The sequence below is a fragment of the Chelonoidis abingdonii genome, chromosome 10 (genome assembly GCF_003597395.2).
Source record: "Chelonoidis abingdonii isolate Lonesome George chromosome 10, CheloAbing_2.0, whole genome shotgun sequence".
In the NCBI taxonomy this organism is placed as follows: domain Eukaryota; kingdom Metazoa; phylum Chordata; order Testudines; family Testudinidae; genus Chelonoidis; species Chelonoidis abingdonii.
The window spans coordinates 19,110,064-19,130,879 of NC_133778.1; the positions used below are offsets into that span (position 1 = coordinate 19,110,064).

At 40.3% G+C, this 20,816-nt stretch overlaps 1 protein-coding gene across 2 annotated transcripts in view; it reads left to right on the plus strand.

Moving 5' to 3' along the window:
* RAPH1 (Ras association (RalGDS/AF-6) and pleckstrin homology domains 1) overlaps positions 1-20,816 on the plus strand; it is a 155,790-nt gene that overhangs the window by 108,648 nt on the left and 26,326 nt on the right. The window contains exons 5-7 of one of the 2 annotated variants that reach the window (XM_075069991.1): positions 7,243-7,317; positions 14,908-14,985; positions 17,104-17,263. In XM_075069991.1, coding sequence (XP_074926092.1) covers positions 7,243-7,317; positions 14,908-14,985; positions 17,104-17,263 — 313 coding nt within the window. The remainder of the gene's footprint in view (positions 1-7,242; positions 7,318-14,907; positions 14,986-17,103; positions 17,264-20,816) is intronic. The other variant, XM_075069990.1, reaches the window with a different exon arrangement.

The following is a 20,816-nucleotide window of genomic DNA, read 5'->3' on the forward strand; positions in this document are numbered from 1 at the left end:
TTCTCCTAACTGTGCTCTGGTCTTCATTGTAATGGGAGGATGAATGTTGCAGGGAGATGGGGGTTGTCTTTAAATTATCCATTTTTCTTAATTGTCTCAGACTATTTCAAGCCTTTTTAATTTCTGATGTTCAGTTGTATGCTACCTGATTGCAGTATTAGACAATACCCTTAAGGGAAAGAAATGTACTTTTTTTATTAGACTAACAGTGGGAAATGTCTTTTAGTTATGGCAAACTGATTGGCCATCTATGCTAGGAGTCATGAATCAACTGTCACAGCAGGGAAAAAAATTAATAGAACACAGAATTTTATTGGCCACATGGCAAATACTAAATATAGCTACATTAAGAAATACTATATTGTGGCTGGGGTCTTACTATTTTGTCTAAATATAATATTTAGACTCTAAAAGCGGTCAGGCTGAATTTACTGCCACTGGCTGCCTTCTGCTTATTCTAACCAATTAAGTTAAAGTTGGGTGGGCAAAGGACAGAAATATCGGATAATCCAGACATATTGGCCAAATGTATTAAAGATTTGAAAATATGAAAGTTACCATGAAAAGTTTTTGCTCACCCCTTTTGGTTAGCAAGTTTTAATGCAAGTTTTATTTTTATCTGTATGTCTTACCTGGGTTTCTGAATTTTGTGTCAATGGTATTTCTAGATGTAAATTGTGCCTAGGAAAAATACGTTCATTTAGGATTATACTTAAAAGGATAATGTGCGTCAAGGGTTTGTAGGTCAAAATACTGACCTGCATTTTTGTAACAGAGAATCATAGAATTTAGAGAGGGAAAATTGGATAATGAGTCATCTGGTCCATCCCTGGGGGCCAACACAGAATTGTTGCTATAGTAAATTTTTATTGCTTTATATTCAGTTCTTCTTGAAATGTCTCAAGCAATGAGGTTTCCATTACTGCTTCTGGAAGGTTATTCCATAACTTAACAAATATCAAACTCAAAACTTTTCTGATGGTTGAATTAAATGGTTTTCTATGTTACATAGATTTTAAGTGGTTTAAAAGTGCAGAGTAAGTTTGCAGAGTGTATTTCTATCCCACAAAATGGAACAAAAGTAATCTTGTAAATAATACTTTTTACTTATTCCCTTGTGCCTAATACTCCATTGATCCACCCTAAATTATTATTCTCTCCCTGTGATATTTATTCATTTCAAGTATTTGAAAAATGTTATATTCACACACAGTTGTTGCTTTGCCAAGCTCCTTTGCTTAGCAAGGAGAGTGCTCCCTGAGCAAATTTACACTTCCCTGTACCAGCACTGATTTTTTAAGGTATATAGGATACGTCCACTTTTCTGCATAGAACAGAATTCCCCTTCTCTGTGAAAGATTCTACTGTAATTATGCTGGATGGTACCTGCTATGATTGCTAATAGAATAATTGTGCTGCTAGGGCTCAGTCTTGCACGATATTGAGCTTCCTCAACTCTCGCTGAAATTAATAGTTATAAGTAGCAAAAGACTGTTCTTTTCTCTTATAAGAATGTCTGTCTGGCAATCCTACCTCAAATTAATCAGTAATGGAGGCGAGAAACCCCTTAAGCCATACACCCTGGCTACAATTTCCCACAGCTCAACCTTTGTGCTCCAGACCAAGCTCCTGTTACTGCAGGCCTCATGTTATATTTTCAGCTAAACAATAAATACATAGAACTCCAGCAGTACCCTTTCCTGCTAAACTTTTTTTTCTTGATTCTCTGTGGTCTGAAGCATTTGGGCTTCTTTTTATCTTAGGCCACGTCTAGACTACACGCCGTATCGGCGCATTAAAATCGATTGCTCGGGGATCGATATATCGCGTCTAATCTAGACGGGATATATCGATCCCTGAGAGCGCGTATATCGATTCCGGAACTCCACCAACCCCAACGGAGTTCCGGAATCGACATGGCGAGCCGCGGACATCGACCCCACGCAGTGAGGACGGGTGAGTAAATCGATTTTAGATATTTGACTTCAGCTACGTTATTCACGTAGCTGAAATTGCGTATCTAAAATCGATTTTACCCTGTAGTGTAGACCAGCCCTTGCTGTGAGCACGTGTTCCTGACCCTCCACCCCAAAGCACACACAGACAGCAGGCAGGATGGCCAGTGTGGGGAAGAAGGGTAGTGAAGAGGTGTCTCCTGAAAGGTGCTATTAACAACATTGTGTCAAAAATTCCTTCCAAGAAACAGCGCTACCTCATTGGGAGAGAGTGAGGTCCCAACTCCCACCCGTCTCTATCGTTGATATCCAAGAAAGCTAAGGATAAACAGCCCTAGAAAAAAGCCGAAGTAGCATGCTCTCTAGCCATGACGCTGCATCGCAAAAGAAAGGGCAAGCTGGAATCCATTAAATCCAACAAGGACATTAGTGAGGAGCTTATTCAAACAGAATTATTTGATTCTATGTTAAGAAATGTTATAGACACTTTTGAGCTCCATCCTGACTCAGCCAAGCTGAATAGGAAGTATTTCTCCATTTATTCATGAAAGAATTTGGTCAAGTCTCTTGAAAAGGCAGTGTGATACATTCCATTCTTGCTGAGCAGAAGTCCCTAGGAAGGGCAGGAAAGTTTGCAGGCAAGTCTTTCTTTATTTACATTTTACAACATTATTATAGTTAAGCTTTGCTTCTTCTGCAAGTAGTGTCCTTATGGGTGCTCCCCGGTAGTTGTGCTTGCATCTTTGCGCTGCTGATTGGAGAACTTTCGTAGCAGTGTCCATTAGGCCAACACATGTGCGGTCTCTCCTTATGTTGCGTCACGAGGTTAGTCAGTGCATGCGGGCTAGTCCCCCCTCAGTTCCTTCTCAGCCGCCCTGGCTAGAGACAGAACTGTTCCGAGTCCATTAGGACCATTACTTTTGATTTGTATTTCTGTAGTTAGTTAGCCTCGTAGTTCTTAGTTGTAGTTTTAGCTGTAGTGCTTTCTCTTATTCCCCTCCCACCCCACCCCCCCTTTTTTTTTTTCCAATAAAGAGACTTTTTTCTGCTTTTTTCCCCTTGTTGTGGACCCTTCCCTCAGTGTGGTATGCCCCACTCACCAGGCTTCAAGAAGTGCCTTCCTTGCAAAGAGGCAATCTTTGTTGCAGACAAGCACTCCCAGTGCATTCGCTGCCTTGGGGAAGGCCACATTTAACAAAAGTGTGATCTTTGCCAGGAAATCAGACCCCAGTCTCATAAGGATAGAGAACTCGGACAGAAAATTATCTTCATGCAGGCGGCTTTTCCACCCTCTCTGTACCTACGCCACAAGTCACCTGGAAGATGTGAGCCTTCCCCAGAGACTTCAAGTAAAAAGGCTGTGGGTCAAAGAAACAAATTGCTGAGACCTTTCACAAATCATCAGAAAAGAGCAGAAAATCCCAACAGTGAGACCCGAGAGAGCCACAGTGACAGTGAGGGACAAGGATAGGAGTAAGCACTCCTCTAAAAAGGGTATTCCCAGTATGCAATTTTGCATAGGTACCATCATCGACACCTCATTTGGCACCAGAGCATCCAGTATGGACAAGATCTTCATCCTCCATGGTACCGCCAGCAGCATCGAGTCAGTCGGCATTGCTGGAATTCAGACACTTTAGGGACCTTCATGTATCAGACATAGTGGAGTTTCCTCTTCTCGGTGCTGGGACTTCTGCACCAAGTCTTCGAACAGCATCAGAGTCTTCCCTGCTGCTCTGTCTCTAGTGAAGGCTCGGATAGCGAACCTGAGGAGGCAGAATCACAGTATTCCTCCCAGGCTCCTTACAGTGCTCAGTCCTCGAACATACCCTCAGACAGCCCCACCACCACCATCTTAGTACAGCCACCCATGGACGCCACCACCACCCCAGTGGCCATACTGGGACCCCTGGGCTGCATATTGATACTGTGCCTCTCAAACGTCTTACCACTGAGCATTGCTCATAGGGAGGGGTGCACATCTAAATGGCCTTGCAACAAAAGACAAATAGTCACCCATGGAGATATCCCTTCACATCAACCACCTCGAGCTAAAGGCGGTCAGGAACAGCGGCACTGACTTCCTGTTACTGACCAAAGTATCATACACTAGAATCCTAACAGACAATCAACAAGGGGGAGCCAGGTCACCCTCCCTTTCTGTGGAGGCGATGAGATTATGGAAGTAGTGTATCTTCCACTGTTACACTGTCAGCATCCTCCCTCCAGGCACACAAAACTCAATAGCGGATAATCTCAGTTGCAAATTCCCACACAATCATGAGTGGGAGCTCGACCCAGTAGAACTTCACAATCTATTCAGGGGGCGCCTACCACAGACTTGTTCACCCTTACCTGAACAAGAAATGTCCACGCTAGTGTTCCCTGGACAATGCACTCCTCCTGGGATGGAGACCTTCTTTACATCTTTCCTCCTTTTTCCTTACTATTAAAAGATGGAGCACACATCGCTCTGATCACTCCTACTTGGCTGAGACAGACCTAGTACCTTTATCTGTCACAGCTTGTGACATGCCCACCAATCCCTTTTCCTGTCTCTCCGTACCTCCTCTCCCAGTTCAGAGGACAGTACCCTACATGCCAGCGTGGAGGCTATATTACACTCTGTAGATGTCAGGAGAGCCCTAACCTTCTACCTGGACAGGATGAAGATTTTCAGGAAAATCCCCCAGGGGATTTTGAAGAAAGATCCAAGGGCTCAGCAATATCAGCCCAAAGACTCTCCAAGTGGATCTTGAACTGCATCAGACACTGCTACCAAGTTTTCAGTATGAGCTCTCCAGATACTATTCGTACACACGCCACAAGATTGATCTTCTCATACATTGCCTTCTTCAAGAATGTCCCTATCTCAGAAATCTATACAGCAGTGACATGGGCATCAGTTCACACTTTTGCAGAAAATTATGCATCACTGGGGACTCTGCCTCCAATGTCATCTTCGGCTCCACAGTACTGTCATCTGTAACTAACCCAACTCCAAAGTCACAGCCCTCCAGAAGGAATACTGCTCGGGAATCATCTAGAGAGACACTACTCAAAGAAGTTACCTTGTGCAATAACGTTGATTCTTTGAGATGTGTGTCCCTGTGGGTGCTCCACAACGTCCCCTCCTCCCCTCTACTTCAGAGTTCTTGTCAATGAGTCTGCAACAGAGAAGGAACTGGGCGGGGGGTTCCCATGCAAGCTGGCTAGCCTTGTGGCACAGCACGAGGAGAAACAGTACATGTGATGGCCTAATGGATACTGCAATCAAAGTTCTCCAATAAGCAGTGCACGGATGCAAGCACACCTACAGTGGAACACCCATACAGTGAAAACCCCTATAGAGGGACACATGTTGAAGACACATCATTACTGCACAAGGTGAATAACTTCTTCTTTACTCATACTTTCATTTTAAATAAAGCATTGTGTTCCTTGGCCAACGATACAGTGCACACACTCAGGCTTGTCCAGACTAAAAAAATTAATTGTTTTTTAAATGTTATCACTTCTTAAACATAACTTAGCATCTCGTGGGTAAAGGCCATGATATTGGAAAAAGTTATTAGGTAGCCATGGTCATAAAAGATGTTATCTGTAGGATGTGCTAGCTAACATGTTCGAACTAATGTGTTTGAAAATTCTAGTGTAGACAACTTAACATGTGCCAGGCTGACTTAAAGCTTGAAGTGAGTCTAGACTTGACCTTGACCAATTTAACATGAGTTAAGTTACACAGTATCGTATCCACACTCCATTTTTCAAATGTATTAGAACTTGTTAGCTAGCACATCTCTCCCTCACGTTTTTAAATCCTGGTCTACACAAGGACTTGGTTGTTCATGACTAGTGTGTTTTTAAGCATTAGTGCATATCCTTGGTCGTGTTTGAAAATTTGCTAATGCATTAGCTAACGTTTTAAAACAGCACTCATTTTCCCAGTCTAAACAAATGCTCAAAGGGGGTTTCTTTCTTACCCTTACTTACCCTGGGATTAGTAAAACAGACATCTCCCGAAAGACAAACACTGAATCCTCTATTTCTAGACCTTTATCCTCTGTACATATTATTCCAGAGCTATAATGTCCACGGTAGTGACCTCTCAGGAATGACTTGAGAGAAGGTCGTCAAGTCAGTTCTCTAGAAAATATCCTTCCCATCTTCCTTTGTGGCTGCCGCAGTTTATGTATAATTTAAATTCTTGGCCAATGGAGTAGACATTTAATGCCCATGGAACGAAGACTCCCACCTCAGGCAGAATCTGGCTTCTGCCAAATTTACTGGTGGAATAGCCGCCTAGGTAAAGGATAGAAAAAACTGCCCAAAAAGGAAAGCCACGTTTTACCAGCTCTAAAACCTGAACAGAAGACATCAGATCTTACACTTCATGTTACCTTTGTCTTACTGGCATTAAGATGTTTGGGGGGAGTCATATTTTGTCTTTGATCTGCTCTCTCATTTGGAAAATTTTAACTCTTGGTCACTTCCCAAATGTGGATGATTGTCAGACAAACTCTTGTAGGAGAGAGAGAACTTGGTTTTTCTGCAAATTTCTCACTTTTGAGGAATTCAGCAATCTGACCCATCCTTCTGGGGACTGTATTTTCAGAGAGAGGATATCTGTACATGAAAAGTTTAATTTGTTGGCCATAGTTCAGGATTATCAGTTACTCTCGTTATGGTAAGGTTTTTTTCTGCAGTTTTGGAAGTCCTCTTCTTGGGAAAAGCAGCCAGGGTGCAAAGCTTGACCAGCATGTTCCTGGTTCCATGACTGACAGTTCTATGCTGTCTTCATTTCTGCACAGCCAAAGCAAGCCCAGTTGTATAGGATTTGCATGATGTGGATAGGATTTTCAAAATTACGTAAGTGACTTAGTAATGTAAGTCCCATTTACTCGTGCTCCTAGGTCACTTACATAATTTTGAAAATCCTAGCCAGTATCTTGTAGAAAAGAAATCAGTAACAGGTAAGAAAACATTTTCTTTAAGTGCATTTTGTAATTGTTATGCCATTGAAAAAAAGGTGAAGGCAAGATGGTGTCTTTTAATAGCACAGCTGCTTATTAAACCTTTGCTTTCCGTCAAAAGTGTTTCTGGAATTCATTGTCTAGAGATCGTTAGAGTTTTATGAATGGGAGAAGTTTGTGTGGGGAAGTTAAGTGCAGAAGGTTTTTAAGTGTTTGCTTAAACTCTGCTTGTCTACTATAATCAACACACTATAAAATTACTGCACTGATTTCCTTTGACTTATTTTCTTTCTCTCTTTTTCTTTCTGCACAAGCACTCCTATCTGGACAGGGAAACATCCCTTCTTCTGAGAAACATTGCAGGAAAGCCTTCTCATTTGCTGACCAAGGTGATGCATCTTCTTTCCACCTGCATGTGACTTTTTCCTTGTTGATAGAATGCAGTTCCCACTTCTGGGTTTATAAGCTTGATGCTCACTCCTCCCTCCCCCACGTCACCCTTCACCTCCCACTTCCCCACCCTCAAAAAAGAAAAAAAAAAAAAACTTTTACTTTTACTAGAGTGACTTTTTTCCTCTTGTCAGGCTGTTTTTAAAGGCTGTCTCATTTTAAATATATTCTATTCAGTTACTGCAAATATCCATCAAAGATTCCAAGTTTTTGGAGAGCATGTAAGATTCATGCTAGCATTCTTGGCTAAAAAAATCAGGTGGAGTCAAAAGTCTGTGGAGTCTGAAAGCTCTTCTGTTTTCCACTTTACAGGTATAAAAATCAAACTGTGGGAAGCACATGGATGCTTTTTCTCATACTGTCAGAAAACAATAACATCCTTCAAATGAATTAAAATTACTAGCAACAGTTGTCTTCATACTGAAAGAACAGTTCAAATTTGCTATTTTGAGTGCTTTTACTTGGTGTAATTTGGAAAAAACACCATAGTGTAAGAAAAGATACTTAGAAGTCTCTTATGGATAACTTCTAAATTATTTCCGTAACATAGAAAAAGAGCCAGTAACACCCCAAGAGGCACTCCTTGCATTTTAATATATTGCTGCCAACTTTCTGCCACTGTTTATGTTGGGAATCATAATTACTGTACCCCCCTGTAGTTTGGAATTGTTATATCAGAGGAGATGAAGGGTACGGACTCTGATTCTATTCAGCGATGACCAGATTGGATGAGGAAGACTATGTAGTTTTGTATTTTTAAGAGACTTGCACATCCATTATATCAGGAGACAGACTTCTCTAATGTCCACCTTCTGTGTACCATTTCTTTGATTATTTAAAAAAAAAAAAAAAGTTTAAGTGCTCCTAGGGAGAAGCTGGGGCAAATCTGAAGATGAGGACTATACATAGATTATGCCAATATAGTGAAGCAACAAGGGCACATTTGCTAAATAGGTAGGCTTTGGCTGTATTTGTCAATTATACTTTAGAACAGGAGTGGGCAAACTGCAGCCCGTGAGCCTTTTTAAGCTGGCCCGCGAGCTTCTGCTGTGGGGAGTGGGGTCTGGGTCATGGGCCGCACCACACAGCTCGGCCTGTCTCCAGCTGGGGCGCTGGGTCATGGCCTGCACCATGCAGCTCGGCCCTGCTCCAGTCAGGGCACTGGATCGGGGGCTGCACCACATGGCTCAGCCCTGCTCTGGCGCTCCAGTCAGGGCGCTGGGTTGTGGGCTGCTCCACACGGCTCCTGGAAGCCATGGCATAGCGCCGCTCCGGCTCCTCTGTGCTCCAGTGCTCCCCTCCGGCATTCCAACAGGAGCTGCAGGGGCGGTGCCCGCGGATGGGGCAGCGTGCAAAGCTGCCTGGCTGTGCCTCCACATAGGAACCGGAGAAGGGATATGCTGCTGCTTCCAGGAGGCGCTTGAGGTAAGTGCCGCTCGGATCCTGCACCCCTGAGCCTCTCCCCACGCCCCAACCCTGTCCCAGTCCTGATCCCCCTCTCGCTCTCCCAACCCCTCGATCCCAGCCCAGAGCACCCTCCTGCACCCCAAACCTCTCATCCCCTGCCCCACCTCAGAGCCCATATCCCCAACTAGAGCTCTCCTGCACCCCAACCTTGTGAGCATTCATGGCCTGACATACAATTTCTATTCCCCAATGTGGCCCTCAAGCCAAAAAGTTTGCCCACCCCTGCTTTAGAGCTACTGTTTTTTCTAGTAAGCTATACTTGTGTTAACACTTTTTTTTAACTGGCCAGCAGCTATGTTTTCCTGAGGAAATTTATTCCAGCTGTTATGTAGTAAAGGAGCTTTAACAGCAGCCCAGAACGAAAGTTATTTTTCAGCTCTTTCCCAGCCCTCTCCTCTTTTACCTTTTTAAAACCACTTTACAGGTTTGGATACATAAGAATTAAGAAATGTGGTGGCATGGACAGAAACCTTGAGTGTGCCTCTTCTCCCCCACCCCCTACACGTCCCTACACTCCCAGTTTCATGTCTGTCCTCATGTTCTTCCTGCGTCTGGTAGATTGTATACTAGAATGGTGTTCATGTGTACACACTTGCCAAGGCATCAAATGAAAATGTGCATGAAAAGTGTTTTATCCCACTGAGAAACATTATGTAGTTTTAAATAAAGCTATACATTTAAAATTATCATCAAGCTACATCTTAAATTGTAAACTTTTTTGGCTGGGAAATTTTTATGTACAGGTTAATATTGCCAAAGTGTATTTGATTATGATTTCTTGCTTGCACATCCTTTAAAGAGAAACTTTCTGGAGAAAACTTTTTCAAATATTAAACTATAAAAACATTTACTGGATCCCATTTCACATTTTATGAAATCATGTCTACTGCATTCACTTAAATGAAGTGTGAACTTCATAGCTCAAATAGTACCTCTTAATTGCTAGCTTTATTAAATACATACAAGGTTTCTTTAAAAAAAACCCTCAATATAAGGAATTCAACTGCAAAAAACTACATTAATGTACAATAAAATGTAAAGTCAAGAAATGCAAACGTTAAGTTTCTTGGAGTAACATTAACTCACATTGCACAGCCTACATCTTTTGTGTTAAAACACAGAACATATTTAATTACAAATTTAACAAGGAATTATGAAATAGATGTGTGTAATGTGGCCATGGGTAGCATTATTAAAGGAACCTTTTTAACTTGTGATTTCTTGGGTTTTTTTTCAGTTTTAACTGTGCTAGTTTAACAAATTGCATTAACATAGGTTTTTTGTATAACAGTAATATTCAGATGCAGTTGAAATTCACTTATTGAGAGAATCACTGCAGTTGCCAGTTTTGAAAATAAACAAGAAAACTAACAAAATAACTTAATTATTCAAGAACAATGTATCACAGTGTAGCTTAGTTTTTATCTATTTCTGTTCACTGTATGCTAATATATTTTGTATTAATAAGATATCATTGTAGCTATTAGTGCTTTGAGAAGTAGCGCAAAGCTGATTTTTTTTGAGAACTATTGGGATTCTGTATTTGTGACGTGATAATTAGTGATATTCTTCTGTGATTAGATGCAATTTCAGTAAGATCATTGCTTGGAATAAACTTCTTTTAGGCCTCAATCATACAAATCCATGCTTGCATCGGTAACTGTCCACTTGAGTAGTCACACTGAGTCTAGGACCTTAGTAAGTTGTACTGCTGTTTCCAATTCCAAAGGATTCTAAACTATTTCAAGTTCATATTTTAGGTTTGTTTACCATTGCAGGGGAAATGAGTTGCTAATGCTAAATGTGATTAGATTGATTAGTATGTCATATTTCTAAAATGTAGACAGTTGTGTACAACAGTTGTCAGTTTGTGGTTGAATGGCTTGCAGGTGTATTCAAATATATTACTGTCACCTGTCTGTCTTCTCATGAAAATATATCTCACAAGAAATGAGAAATGTAGTTAGCTCAGTACACTATCTGGTTGCATAGGCTTCTTGTTTGTTAATCCCCTTTGTCCCTTGTGTCAAGGTTATTTGTTTTATGGTTTGTTTGGCTGGGAGGGGGAAAAGAGGTAGATTGATTAGAGTGTAGCAAACTTTGGAAAATACCAACTTTAATCCAATCATACTTCTAAAAAAGTCGTCATCCAATTGTACTTTCGGGGAAAAAATCATGACAATACCTAATTCCCCACCCTGCATCAGTGAAGCATTACCTGCCAAATCTGCTGTACTGTTCTTGACGTGTCAATTAGTTTAAAAGAAAAGCTCTGTTTAATAACTAAAGAACAGTCCTAACTATTTTTTTAAAAAATCATATTTTTAGTTTTGCTTTGATTTTTCTTATACATGAGTTTTAATCTTCTTTAGCATTTGCTGCTCGTAAATAAGATCTTTTTTAGGAAAATTACAATTTTAGAATTTTTTAATTTCTAATAGTTTTAGTCTAAAAGTTAAAAATATTGCAGTATGTATTCAACATGGATTTGTCAAGAACAACTCATGTCAAACCAGCGTAATATCCTTCTTTGACAGGGTAAGAAGCCTTGTGGAGGGTAGGGAGCCCGGGAATAGCTGTAGATGTGATATATCTCTACTTTTGTAAGGCTATTGATACTGTCTCATATGACCTTCTCATAAACAAACTAGAGAAATATAGCCTAGACAAACCTGTTTATAAGATGGATGCACAGTTGGTTAGAAAAGGCGTAGTCAGAAGGGTAGTTATCATTGGTTAAAAATCAAACTGGAAGAACATATCAAGTGGAGTCCTGTAGGGGTCTGCCCTGTCTCTTCTTCAGATCTGGGAAAAGTACTCCCAGCCTCACAGCAAAATGCAAGGTGGAACAGATTGTTTAGCTTAAGTAGTTAGCACACATTGTAAAGTATCAGAGGGGTAGCCATATTAGTCTGGCTCTGTTAAAAGCAACAGTGTCCTGTGGCACCTTATATACTCACAGATGTATTGAAGCATAAGCTTTCGTGGGTGAATACCCACTTCATCAGAAGCACGTAGTGGAAATTTCCAGAGGCAGGTATAAATATGCAGGCAAGAATCAGTCTAGAGATAACTAGGTTAGTTCAATCAGGATGAGGCCCTCTTCTAGCAGAGGAGGTGTGAACACCAAAGGAGGAGAAACTGCTTTTGTAGTTGACTAGCCATTCACAGTCTTTGTTTAATCCTGAGCTGATGGTGTCAAATGGTGTCTCTTTGAAGTCTGGTCCTGAAGTGTTTTTGCTGCAGGATGTGAGATGAATTGTTCTCCTTAACCACTGAGAACAGGACAAGAAGTAATGGGTTTAAATTGCAGCAAGGGAGTTTTAGGTTAGACATTAGGAAAAACTTCCTAACTGTAAGAGTAGTTGAGTACTGGAACAAATTATCTAGGGAGGTTGTAAACTCTCCATCACTGAAGGTTTTTAAATTCAGATTAGATAAACACCTTTCAGAATGGTCTAGATAATACTTAGTCCTGCCTCAGTGCAGGGGACTGGACTAGATGACCTATTGAGGTTCTTCCAGTCCAACATTTCTATGATTATAGGCTATTGTTTCATCTCTTTAGCCAGTCCTTAGATTTTCAAATGAAAATTAATTTAGTAATAAAAACAGCACATACTTAAACATGTTTATCCTAAAACTACCACACAATCTATCATGGTTCTCTAGTAAGGAATCTTTTAAGAATATCAGAAAAGATAATTGCGGTGCACTGGCACAGGTGTATTAAAGCCACGAGGCCTGATTCTCCAAAGCCTTGCTCTTTGTGTATTCACATGCACCTGTGCAAAGTGGGTGTAAAATGCTACCTTTCAGATAGTTGTGTACTCAGTGCACATGTACAACATGCAGCGGGACAGAAAACTGGGCCCCTTGACTTAAGTAAAAAGCCAAATTGAATATATTTGCAGCCTCTGTACAGAAATAAAGGTTTATGATTGAGTTCATAGATACCATTTTAAAAGCCAGAAATTGCTCAGTTTACCAAAATTGGTCTTAAAAATATATAATATAATAATAAAAATTGGAGATATACCTATCGCCTAGAACTGGAAGGGACCTCAAAAGGTCATCGAGTCCAGCCGCCTGCCTTCACTAGCAGGACCAAGTACTGATTTTTGCCCCAGATCCCTAAGTGGTCCCCTCAAGGATTGAACTCACAACCCTGGGTTTAGCAGACTCAAACCACTGAGCTATCCCTCTTGCTCTTATTGACTTCAGGAGCAGCCCAGACCATAAAATAATTAATTGTAGAACCTTACTCTTCCAAATTAAAAAAAAAAAAAAAAAAAATCTTAATAGAGCTTTTCTTTGCTTTTGGATAACAAGTGTTTTGTGGATGAAAACAACCAGGACTAAGAGGTAGGATGAATACTCTAAAATTCTGGAATTATAAAGCATTTGATTAAAGTTAAAAATCTTATCAGATATCTTACTGTTTTTGTTTTTTTCCTTTTTTCTAAACACTATATTCTGGTATAACCTTTCCTAGTTATGTGATAGCATCTTTATGATAAATTAAAATGAGTCTTTTACTAGCGTAATAAAAAGCGTTGTTCTTTGCCTAATTAAGTTTTCAGCTAATGTTTCAAACCCCAATTATTACTGCTCTTGTCAGCTTATTGGCTTCTCTTATTGAAAAAGATTATGTTTCTCACAAGCAAGTCTATACCCCTCCACAGCTGTTGCCATCTCTACTATGTAGTATAGAAGTACAGTCTGAAAATGAAGGGACAAAAGTGGCTAAGTATGATTAACACAAAGTCGCCTAGGAAGGAGCCACTCCGGAGGATAAGAACAACAACAATGGCTTCACAGAAGTGAAAAATGCCAGTAACGGTGTTACTCCTAATGAAGTTCTGCACAGATTTGAAGATGGATGAATCTTTATCATTAAATAAAAGGCAACTTCATCCAAACAGTAACAGAGAAGCGGCTTAGGGATTTTATTTGTAGAATGAAATGATAAAGAGTTAATTGCTGTAGTTAGTGCTGTCTTTCCATCATTGTGCTACTTTTGCTCTGAAAGCAACCTATTTTTCAGGGGGACTGACAGAAGTATTTTTAATTTTGTGGCTTTCTGATTATGAGTTCTACAAGGTGGTTTATGTGCTTCCTAGACACTTCACGCTGTAGTAATCCAAATCTTAGAATTCTGAAATTTGAAACCTGCATGCAGAGGTTCTGCAGAAGTGGTTTCTTGTTTCAGCAGATCACTTCAACTCTATTGCAATAGTAATATTATAGGCTGATTGCTGGAGATTGAAAGTATGTATTCATAATGTTGCAGTATACTGGTTTCTTCATGAAAAGCAATTAAGAGAGAGAATGGATTCAAATCCCTTTAATGTGCTTTAAATTGTAACAAACTTAGATTTTTAAAAGGAAGTGTATCAAAGAAGGAGGTTTAACTTCTTACATTTGGTGATCTGAACACTTTTTTTTTTTTTTTTAAATGAGGAAAAACAGTATGGAACATGGATGAAAGGTGTAGTGTGCAAGTATTGAGCTATTGCCAAGCAGTTTAACATGTTAAAAGCTTCCTTAACAGACTGGAATAGCGTGGAATGTTATTCAGTGGAAGTGTCTGTAACAGTAAGCTATGGTATCTCTCATTGTGTTGTTAACCTTGATAAACTGAAAATCTGCTGGATGTGTTTAATTGTACTGTTGGCAAATATGGTATGAGCTGGGACTGTCATAAATCTGTGGCAAGTTAAAGCATTCAGTAATTGATGGATGCAAAAGAAAAAAGTAGAATGGAAAGGAATGATGCAATATTGGCTGTCAAAGTGCAGAAAAAGAATTGTATTCTGTCTTCAAAGCCACATGGTCTGATCTGTGTATATCCAATAGATACAGGAAGTCTTTGCATCTTAAACATAGTAGTTTTTTCAGCATCAATGATTGTTCCTTTAATTTCCACAGTAGCGGTTGTTGTGAGTGGGGGAACTAGTATTCCTTCTCAAATTCTACCCTATGGTAACCTCATAATTAGAAGCTTTGAAGTCCTAAAATCAGACTGACATTTGTTTAATTGGTTTGCTGTGTCCCCACAGGAAGAACAGGCTGCTAAACTGAAAGCGGAGAAGATCAGGGTTGCTTTGGAAAAGATTAAAGAGGCACAAGTGAAAAAGGTAAGCTATACTTATATTATTTTACGTGATGCCTAGGTAATCCTTATTGAATCAGAAAATATGGGTTCAATTCTGCTCTTCTCTGTTAATTACCCTTAAATTATTTTAATAAAAAGACTTCTTTTTAAGTTTAGTTTTTCTTTTGAGGGACATTGCTCTGTGATCTGTAGTTAAGTTATTCAAACTTTAAGTAACTATTCTATTCCTTTTCTCATCCAGTCAGGGCTTAATGAAGAATTTACACGATATGGTGTTGCATCATGTTTTTTCTAAGTAGTAGCTTATTCTTCAGCCAGATACAGATTTAAAAGACTTTGGCAATGTGCATTCAATTATCTTTGCCTATTCAGTAGCCTTGCATTTCAAACTGTCTTGTCCTCTTTATACACTCTCATTCAATATACTTGTATCAGACTCTCCAACTTCCAATTTGCAAGATACAAACTCTCCTTTAGTTAATAATAATAGGCAGAAGAGTAGTGATTGGAAAACACAGACAGTATTTGATGCAATGTCAAAGATAATTTGGAGGCAACATCTTTACTTAGGGAAACTGTCAAGTAATTTAGAGCCAATATTTAGATATATTTAAGAAATAAATCTGTATCTCTTAATATTAACAAGATGATGTCCAGTGTTTTTAAATCACTGAAAAATGTTAATATTTAAACATGCCACATTTAATATTTGCAAATCAAATACTAAAACTTTGTGCTAGAGCGTGAGAATTCAGAACAAATCAACTAACTTCTTTTAATTTTGCAAGCTGAGTGAGGTGCAAAAAAAGTAATCAATAGCATAAAAGGTGGAAACAAGATTCTAACATTCTTTGTTTTACTATGTTAGTGTAGGCAACAGATTAGATTGAGGTATAATTTTTATATGAACATTGCTCTCTTTGTAAAGTAATAGTGAGACAGCAGAGAATTAGCAGTTAAGTTTTAAAAACAGTGCTGCTTTCCCCACACACCTTTCAAGTAAAAACAATTTAAAATAGAGAACTTTTTTTGTTTGACTGCCCCACTAGTGAAAGACTAATATTTATGCAAAATGTGGCAGAAAGTGGCAGAAGTCTTATGACTTGCAAACTTTTAAATTGAAGCTATATGCCGGTTGCATTGCCCATCATAATTGGAAAGACACTTGTGTTCCAGGTATTTATATATAGTTGTGACTTTTTAATCATACTTAAGACCTGAATTCCTTGTATGGATCTCATACTATATATTTAAAGTGCGTTGGGTTTTTTTTAACTGAATAGGGATGCTAAAATACTATGGACATACTGTACTCTGGAGATGAGTTTTCAAATATTCATGTACCAGTAATATGATTAACTTCATGCAGTTTAAACTAGAGTAAATGGTGAATTCTCTGTGACTTGAAGTCTTTAAATCATGATTTGAGGACCTCACTAACTTAGCCAGAGGTTATGGGTCTATTACAAGAGTGTCCTGCAATGTGCAAGAGGTCAGACTTGATGGTCATAATGGTCCTGTCTGACCTTAAAGTCTGAGTTTGTGCTTTATTTGTTGGTTTTGACAAAATTAGTTAGGAAAATCTGGAGGCTAAAGAAATGAAAAATACAAATTTATGAGCAATAACAACAATACACAAAACTCCCCTTTTATATCATTTTCAATTAATAACAACATGTTAGCCTTGCATTCTTTTATTTTTTCATAAGAATGAAAACAGTAATTAATAAAAATTAATTGTCCGGTAGATCAATGGAAATAAATTATCCTTGTATCAATTTTTAAAAGAGCAATGCGTAAAATTTATATAAGGCATTTGTGCTTGCATCTAGTTGCTTGAGACAAGCTTGTGTGAAGACAAGTTTCTTTTTTTGGCAATATGTTGTTTTTTTAAAGCATAACTAAAATAAAACTACATATTGTAGATTTTGTTCCTTTTACAAAAGGAACATGACCTTTTGATAAGTGGGCTTTGAAATGAACATCTAGTTATTAAATATGGCTCTTTGCATCTTTAAGGGAGAAGGAATTGATTTTGATATAAACTCTATATGAGCTAAACTTTATTTTTATAATCTAGGTTCGATAAGAAATATGATTGGGAAATTAATCCCTGTTTTTCTTCCTCTTCTGGTCACAGCTGGTAATCAGAGTTCACATGTCTGATGATAGCTCCAAAACTATGATGGTGGATGAGAGACAGACAGTAAGGCAAGTGCTGGACAATCTGATGGACAAATCCCACTGTGGCTATAGTTTAGACTGGTCACTGGTAGAAACCATATCTGAATTACAAATGGGTAAGTAAACGTTGTTAATTTTGATTCCTACATTTATCTTAGTATTATCAGTTAACTTAGCATTTGTCCATATGGACTTCATGCTAATTTAAACATTATTGATCTATAAAACTATTAGTGTTCATCAACCTTTGTTGGAATACATTTTCATCATTTTGATTGCTTGTTGGTTATGTTTGGAGTTCTGCAACCATTTCTGACTTTAATACTTGTACCTGTATTCACTTAAAATCTGTGTCTCTATAGTTAAATGAACTTTTTATTTTTAATTAAAACTAATCCAGTGTTTTGTGTTCAAACTGAATTGTTTGGTAACTCCAATTAAAGTAGCAAACTGTTGTATGTTGACCTCTTACTAGGACAACAGGCCTCTAATAGCTGAACTGCCTAGGAGAGGGTTGAACAGTGTAGAACACATGTTTGGGGGCGGGAGGGGGTGGAATTTGGGACTGGGTGTGTGTTGGGGTCACCTTAAAGGTAGTAACCAAGGCTGCTGGAAGCCAGAGGGTGGCTGGTATGTTGCTGACAGGCTGATGGGGTCAGAGTTGCTGAACCAGGGGTGTAGATATATAAGGCCACTTGGAGTAATCTGCATGCTGTTTGTGAGCAGCCCAGATTTGGAGCTACAAGAGCAAGGCATTGTGAGGCACGTAAGATTGCATGGCAGGTGGTGACACAACCCCTCTGGGGGAAATTCACAAGACATCTCACACATTCCTGGATATTTTGCAGAATGTGGGCTCTGGTAGAGTGGCGCTCCTCATTAATGAGGCCATCCTAGAGCCTTCCAAAGTCACGTGTCCTACTCCAGCAACATGTGCACCTACTCTTAAGAGGGCAGAAAAGAAGTTCTGTGTCCCAGCCAAGGGGACAGAGTTTTTGTTCTCTCATCCTGCCCCAAACTCTTTGGTGGTTCAAGTGGCCATTGAAAGGAAAAGAAAACACCACACAAAGCCCACTCCTTCAGATAAAGAGGCCAAATGTGTGGACTTACTCATAACAAATATTTTCATCCATCAGTCTGCAATTACCTGGCTTTGTCGTCAAAGTATGATTGTATCAATGCCTCTAAAATTTTGGAATTCAGAGACAAGCTCCCTCAGTAGGATAGCAGTCAATTTCAAGTGCTTATCGAGGAGTGTAGATTGGTGGCTAGAACATTGCTACAGGCTGCAGTTGATGCAGGCTCAGGGTAATGGCAACTATTGTGATGTGTCAGGAATCCTGACTTGCCCCAGTGAAGTTCAATCCAATGTGAAGGACTTGCCCTTTGACAGAAATAACTTATTTAGCTGAAAGACTGAGCCCTGGGCTACACTACGAATTTAGGTCTAATTTAGCAGTGTTAGATCGATTTAACCCTGCACCTGTCCACACGACAAAGCCATTTTTGTCGACTTAAAGGGCTCTTAAAATCGTTTTCTGTACTCCTCCCTAATGAGGGGATTAGTTCTGAAATTGACATCGCTGGGTCGAATTTGGGGTAGTGTGAATGCAATTCGCCAGTACTGACCTCGAGGACCTATCCCAGAGTGCTCCATTGTGACCGCTCTGGGACAGCACTTTGAACTCAGATGCACTAGCCAGGTACACAGGAAAAGCCCTGGGAACTTTTGAATTTCATTTCCTGTTTGGCCAGCGTGGCAAACTCAGCAGCATAGGTGACCATGCAGTCCCCCCCGAATGTTTCTATACCCCCTCTATCATCTCCGTCCCTGAGGTTATCGCAGATTAGAAGTTGAAAAAAATGCACTCATAATGACATGTTTTCCAAGCTCATGCAGTCCTCCCGCATTGATTGGGCACAGTATAATGCATGGAGGCATTCAGTGCCAGAGGCCAGGAAAGAATTGCTGTGTTTGCTTAACGGCAAAAGTATCATGCCTCGCTAGCAATCCTGCCCAAGCCAAGTCACTGTGTCACATGCACTCCACGCTGTGTCAACCTTGGGTGGGGGCATGACCTCTTTGTGAACAGGAAGGCCATAGATATAGCCATTGCATTAGGTAGCTTCTGTACAGGGCCAGCTCCAGGCACCAATGCAGCAAGCAAGTGCTTGGGGCGGCCGACAGAAAGGGGCAGCACATCCGGGTCTTCGGCGGCAATTCAGCGGCGGGTCACTTGGTCCCTCTCAGAGGGAAGGACCTGGCGCCAAAGTGCCGCCGATCACGGCTTTTTTGTTTGTTTTTTTTTTGTTTTTCAACGCTTGGGGCAGCAAAATTGCTGAAGTCAGCCCTGCTTCTGTACCTAGAGAAAACATTCCTGTGCATTCAGCAAAGTCTGTGGCAAAAAAAGAGAAGCCCTGTAGTGTAGTAGTTATCACGTTCACCTAACATATGAAACATCCCCGGTTTGAAACTGGGCGGAAACAGGTGACTATTCCTTTTTCTGATCCTCTCCTGCATTTTTAGTCTTAGAACAGACCGTGTTCAGGCTGTGAAATTTTACTTTGAATTATATCAATTATGAGTTAAATAATATGGAAGCTCTCTCTAAGTTATAGTCCCGGGTTCCTTACCCTTTCAGCTGCTCTGATAAATTAACATTTTTGTTAGGGATGGGAAATTTTTCATGAAGCTTTTATAGGGACTAAATGCTATCTAGGACTCTGAAATAATCTTAATGTGGCCCACAGAGTGCAATCCTTTCTTCTGGATTTGTCATTCCACAAGTTGAACTGCTCCTTACTACTGTCCAGGCTTCATGAGCCATGGGAGCAAGGGGAAGGCTGGGGTAGATGCAACGACATCGTGCTGCTGGCTGGGAGAGCAGCCTGAGGCAGAAACCTCCAGCTCACATAATATTCCAGGCAGGACTGAATCTCCATGAGGCGAAACTTAAAGAAGAGAATGACGTGGAGTCACTCCTGTTCGGTGCTCTAAGAGGAGGATAGCCATGTCTGTCCAGGTACCCCTGATCAAGCTCACCCAGGTCTGCCAGCTGAGCGGGACCCTGGCTGGCAGGAACTGGCAGACAGAGCTCCAGACTGGCAGCGGGCCCGCTGCCGATCTGGGGCTCCATCCGCTGGCCTCGCTCAGCCTGCTGCCTGCCTGGGGTTCCAATCGTCCAGGCAGGCAGTGGGCTGAGCAGGTCTGGTGAACGGGACCCAGAAAAAAGACGTGAAACAATTGCCATTGCTTTCACAGAAGGAGAGAGGGAGAGGGGCCTGATGACTTGTACCCAAAACAACTTGTGACAAAGTTTTTGCCCCATTAGGCATTGGGAGCTTAACCCAGAATTCCAATGGGCAGCAGAGACTGCAGGAACTGTGGGATAGGTACCCATAGTGCACCACTCTGTAAGTCAATGCTAGCCGCAGTAGTGAGGACGCACTCCGCCGACTTAATGCGCTTAGTGTGGACATATGCAATAGATCGTATAAAATTGAATTCCAAAAAATCGACTTCTATAAAATCAACCTAATTTTGTAGTATAGACATACCCTGAGTCATTATGTTCATTGAAAGGCTTAAGGGCAACCCTCTGCTCCCTTAATATATATACACCAGGACCAAAGATGAAATATCATAATCAGTCTTACAAATTTAGACCA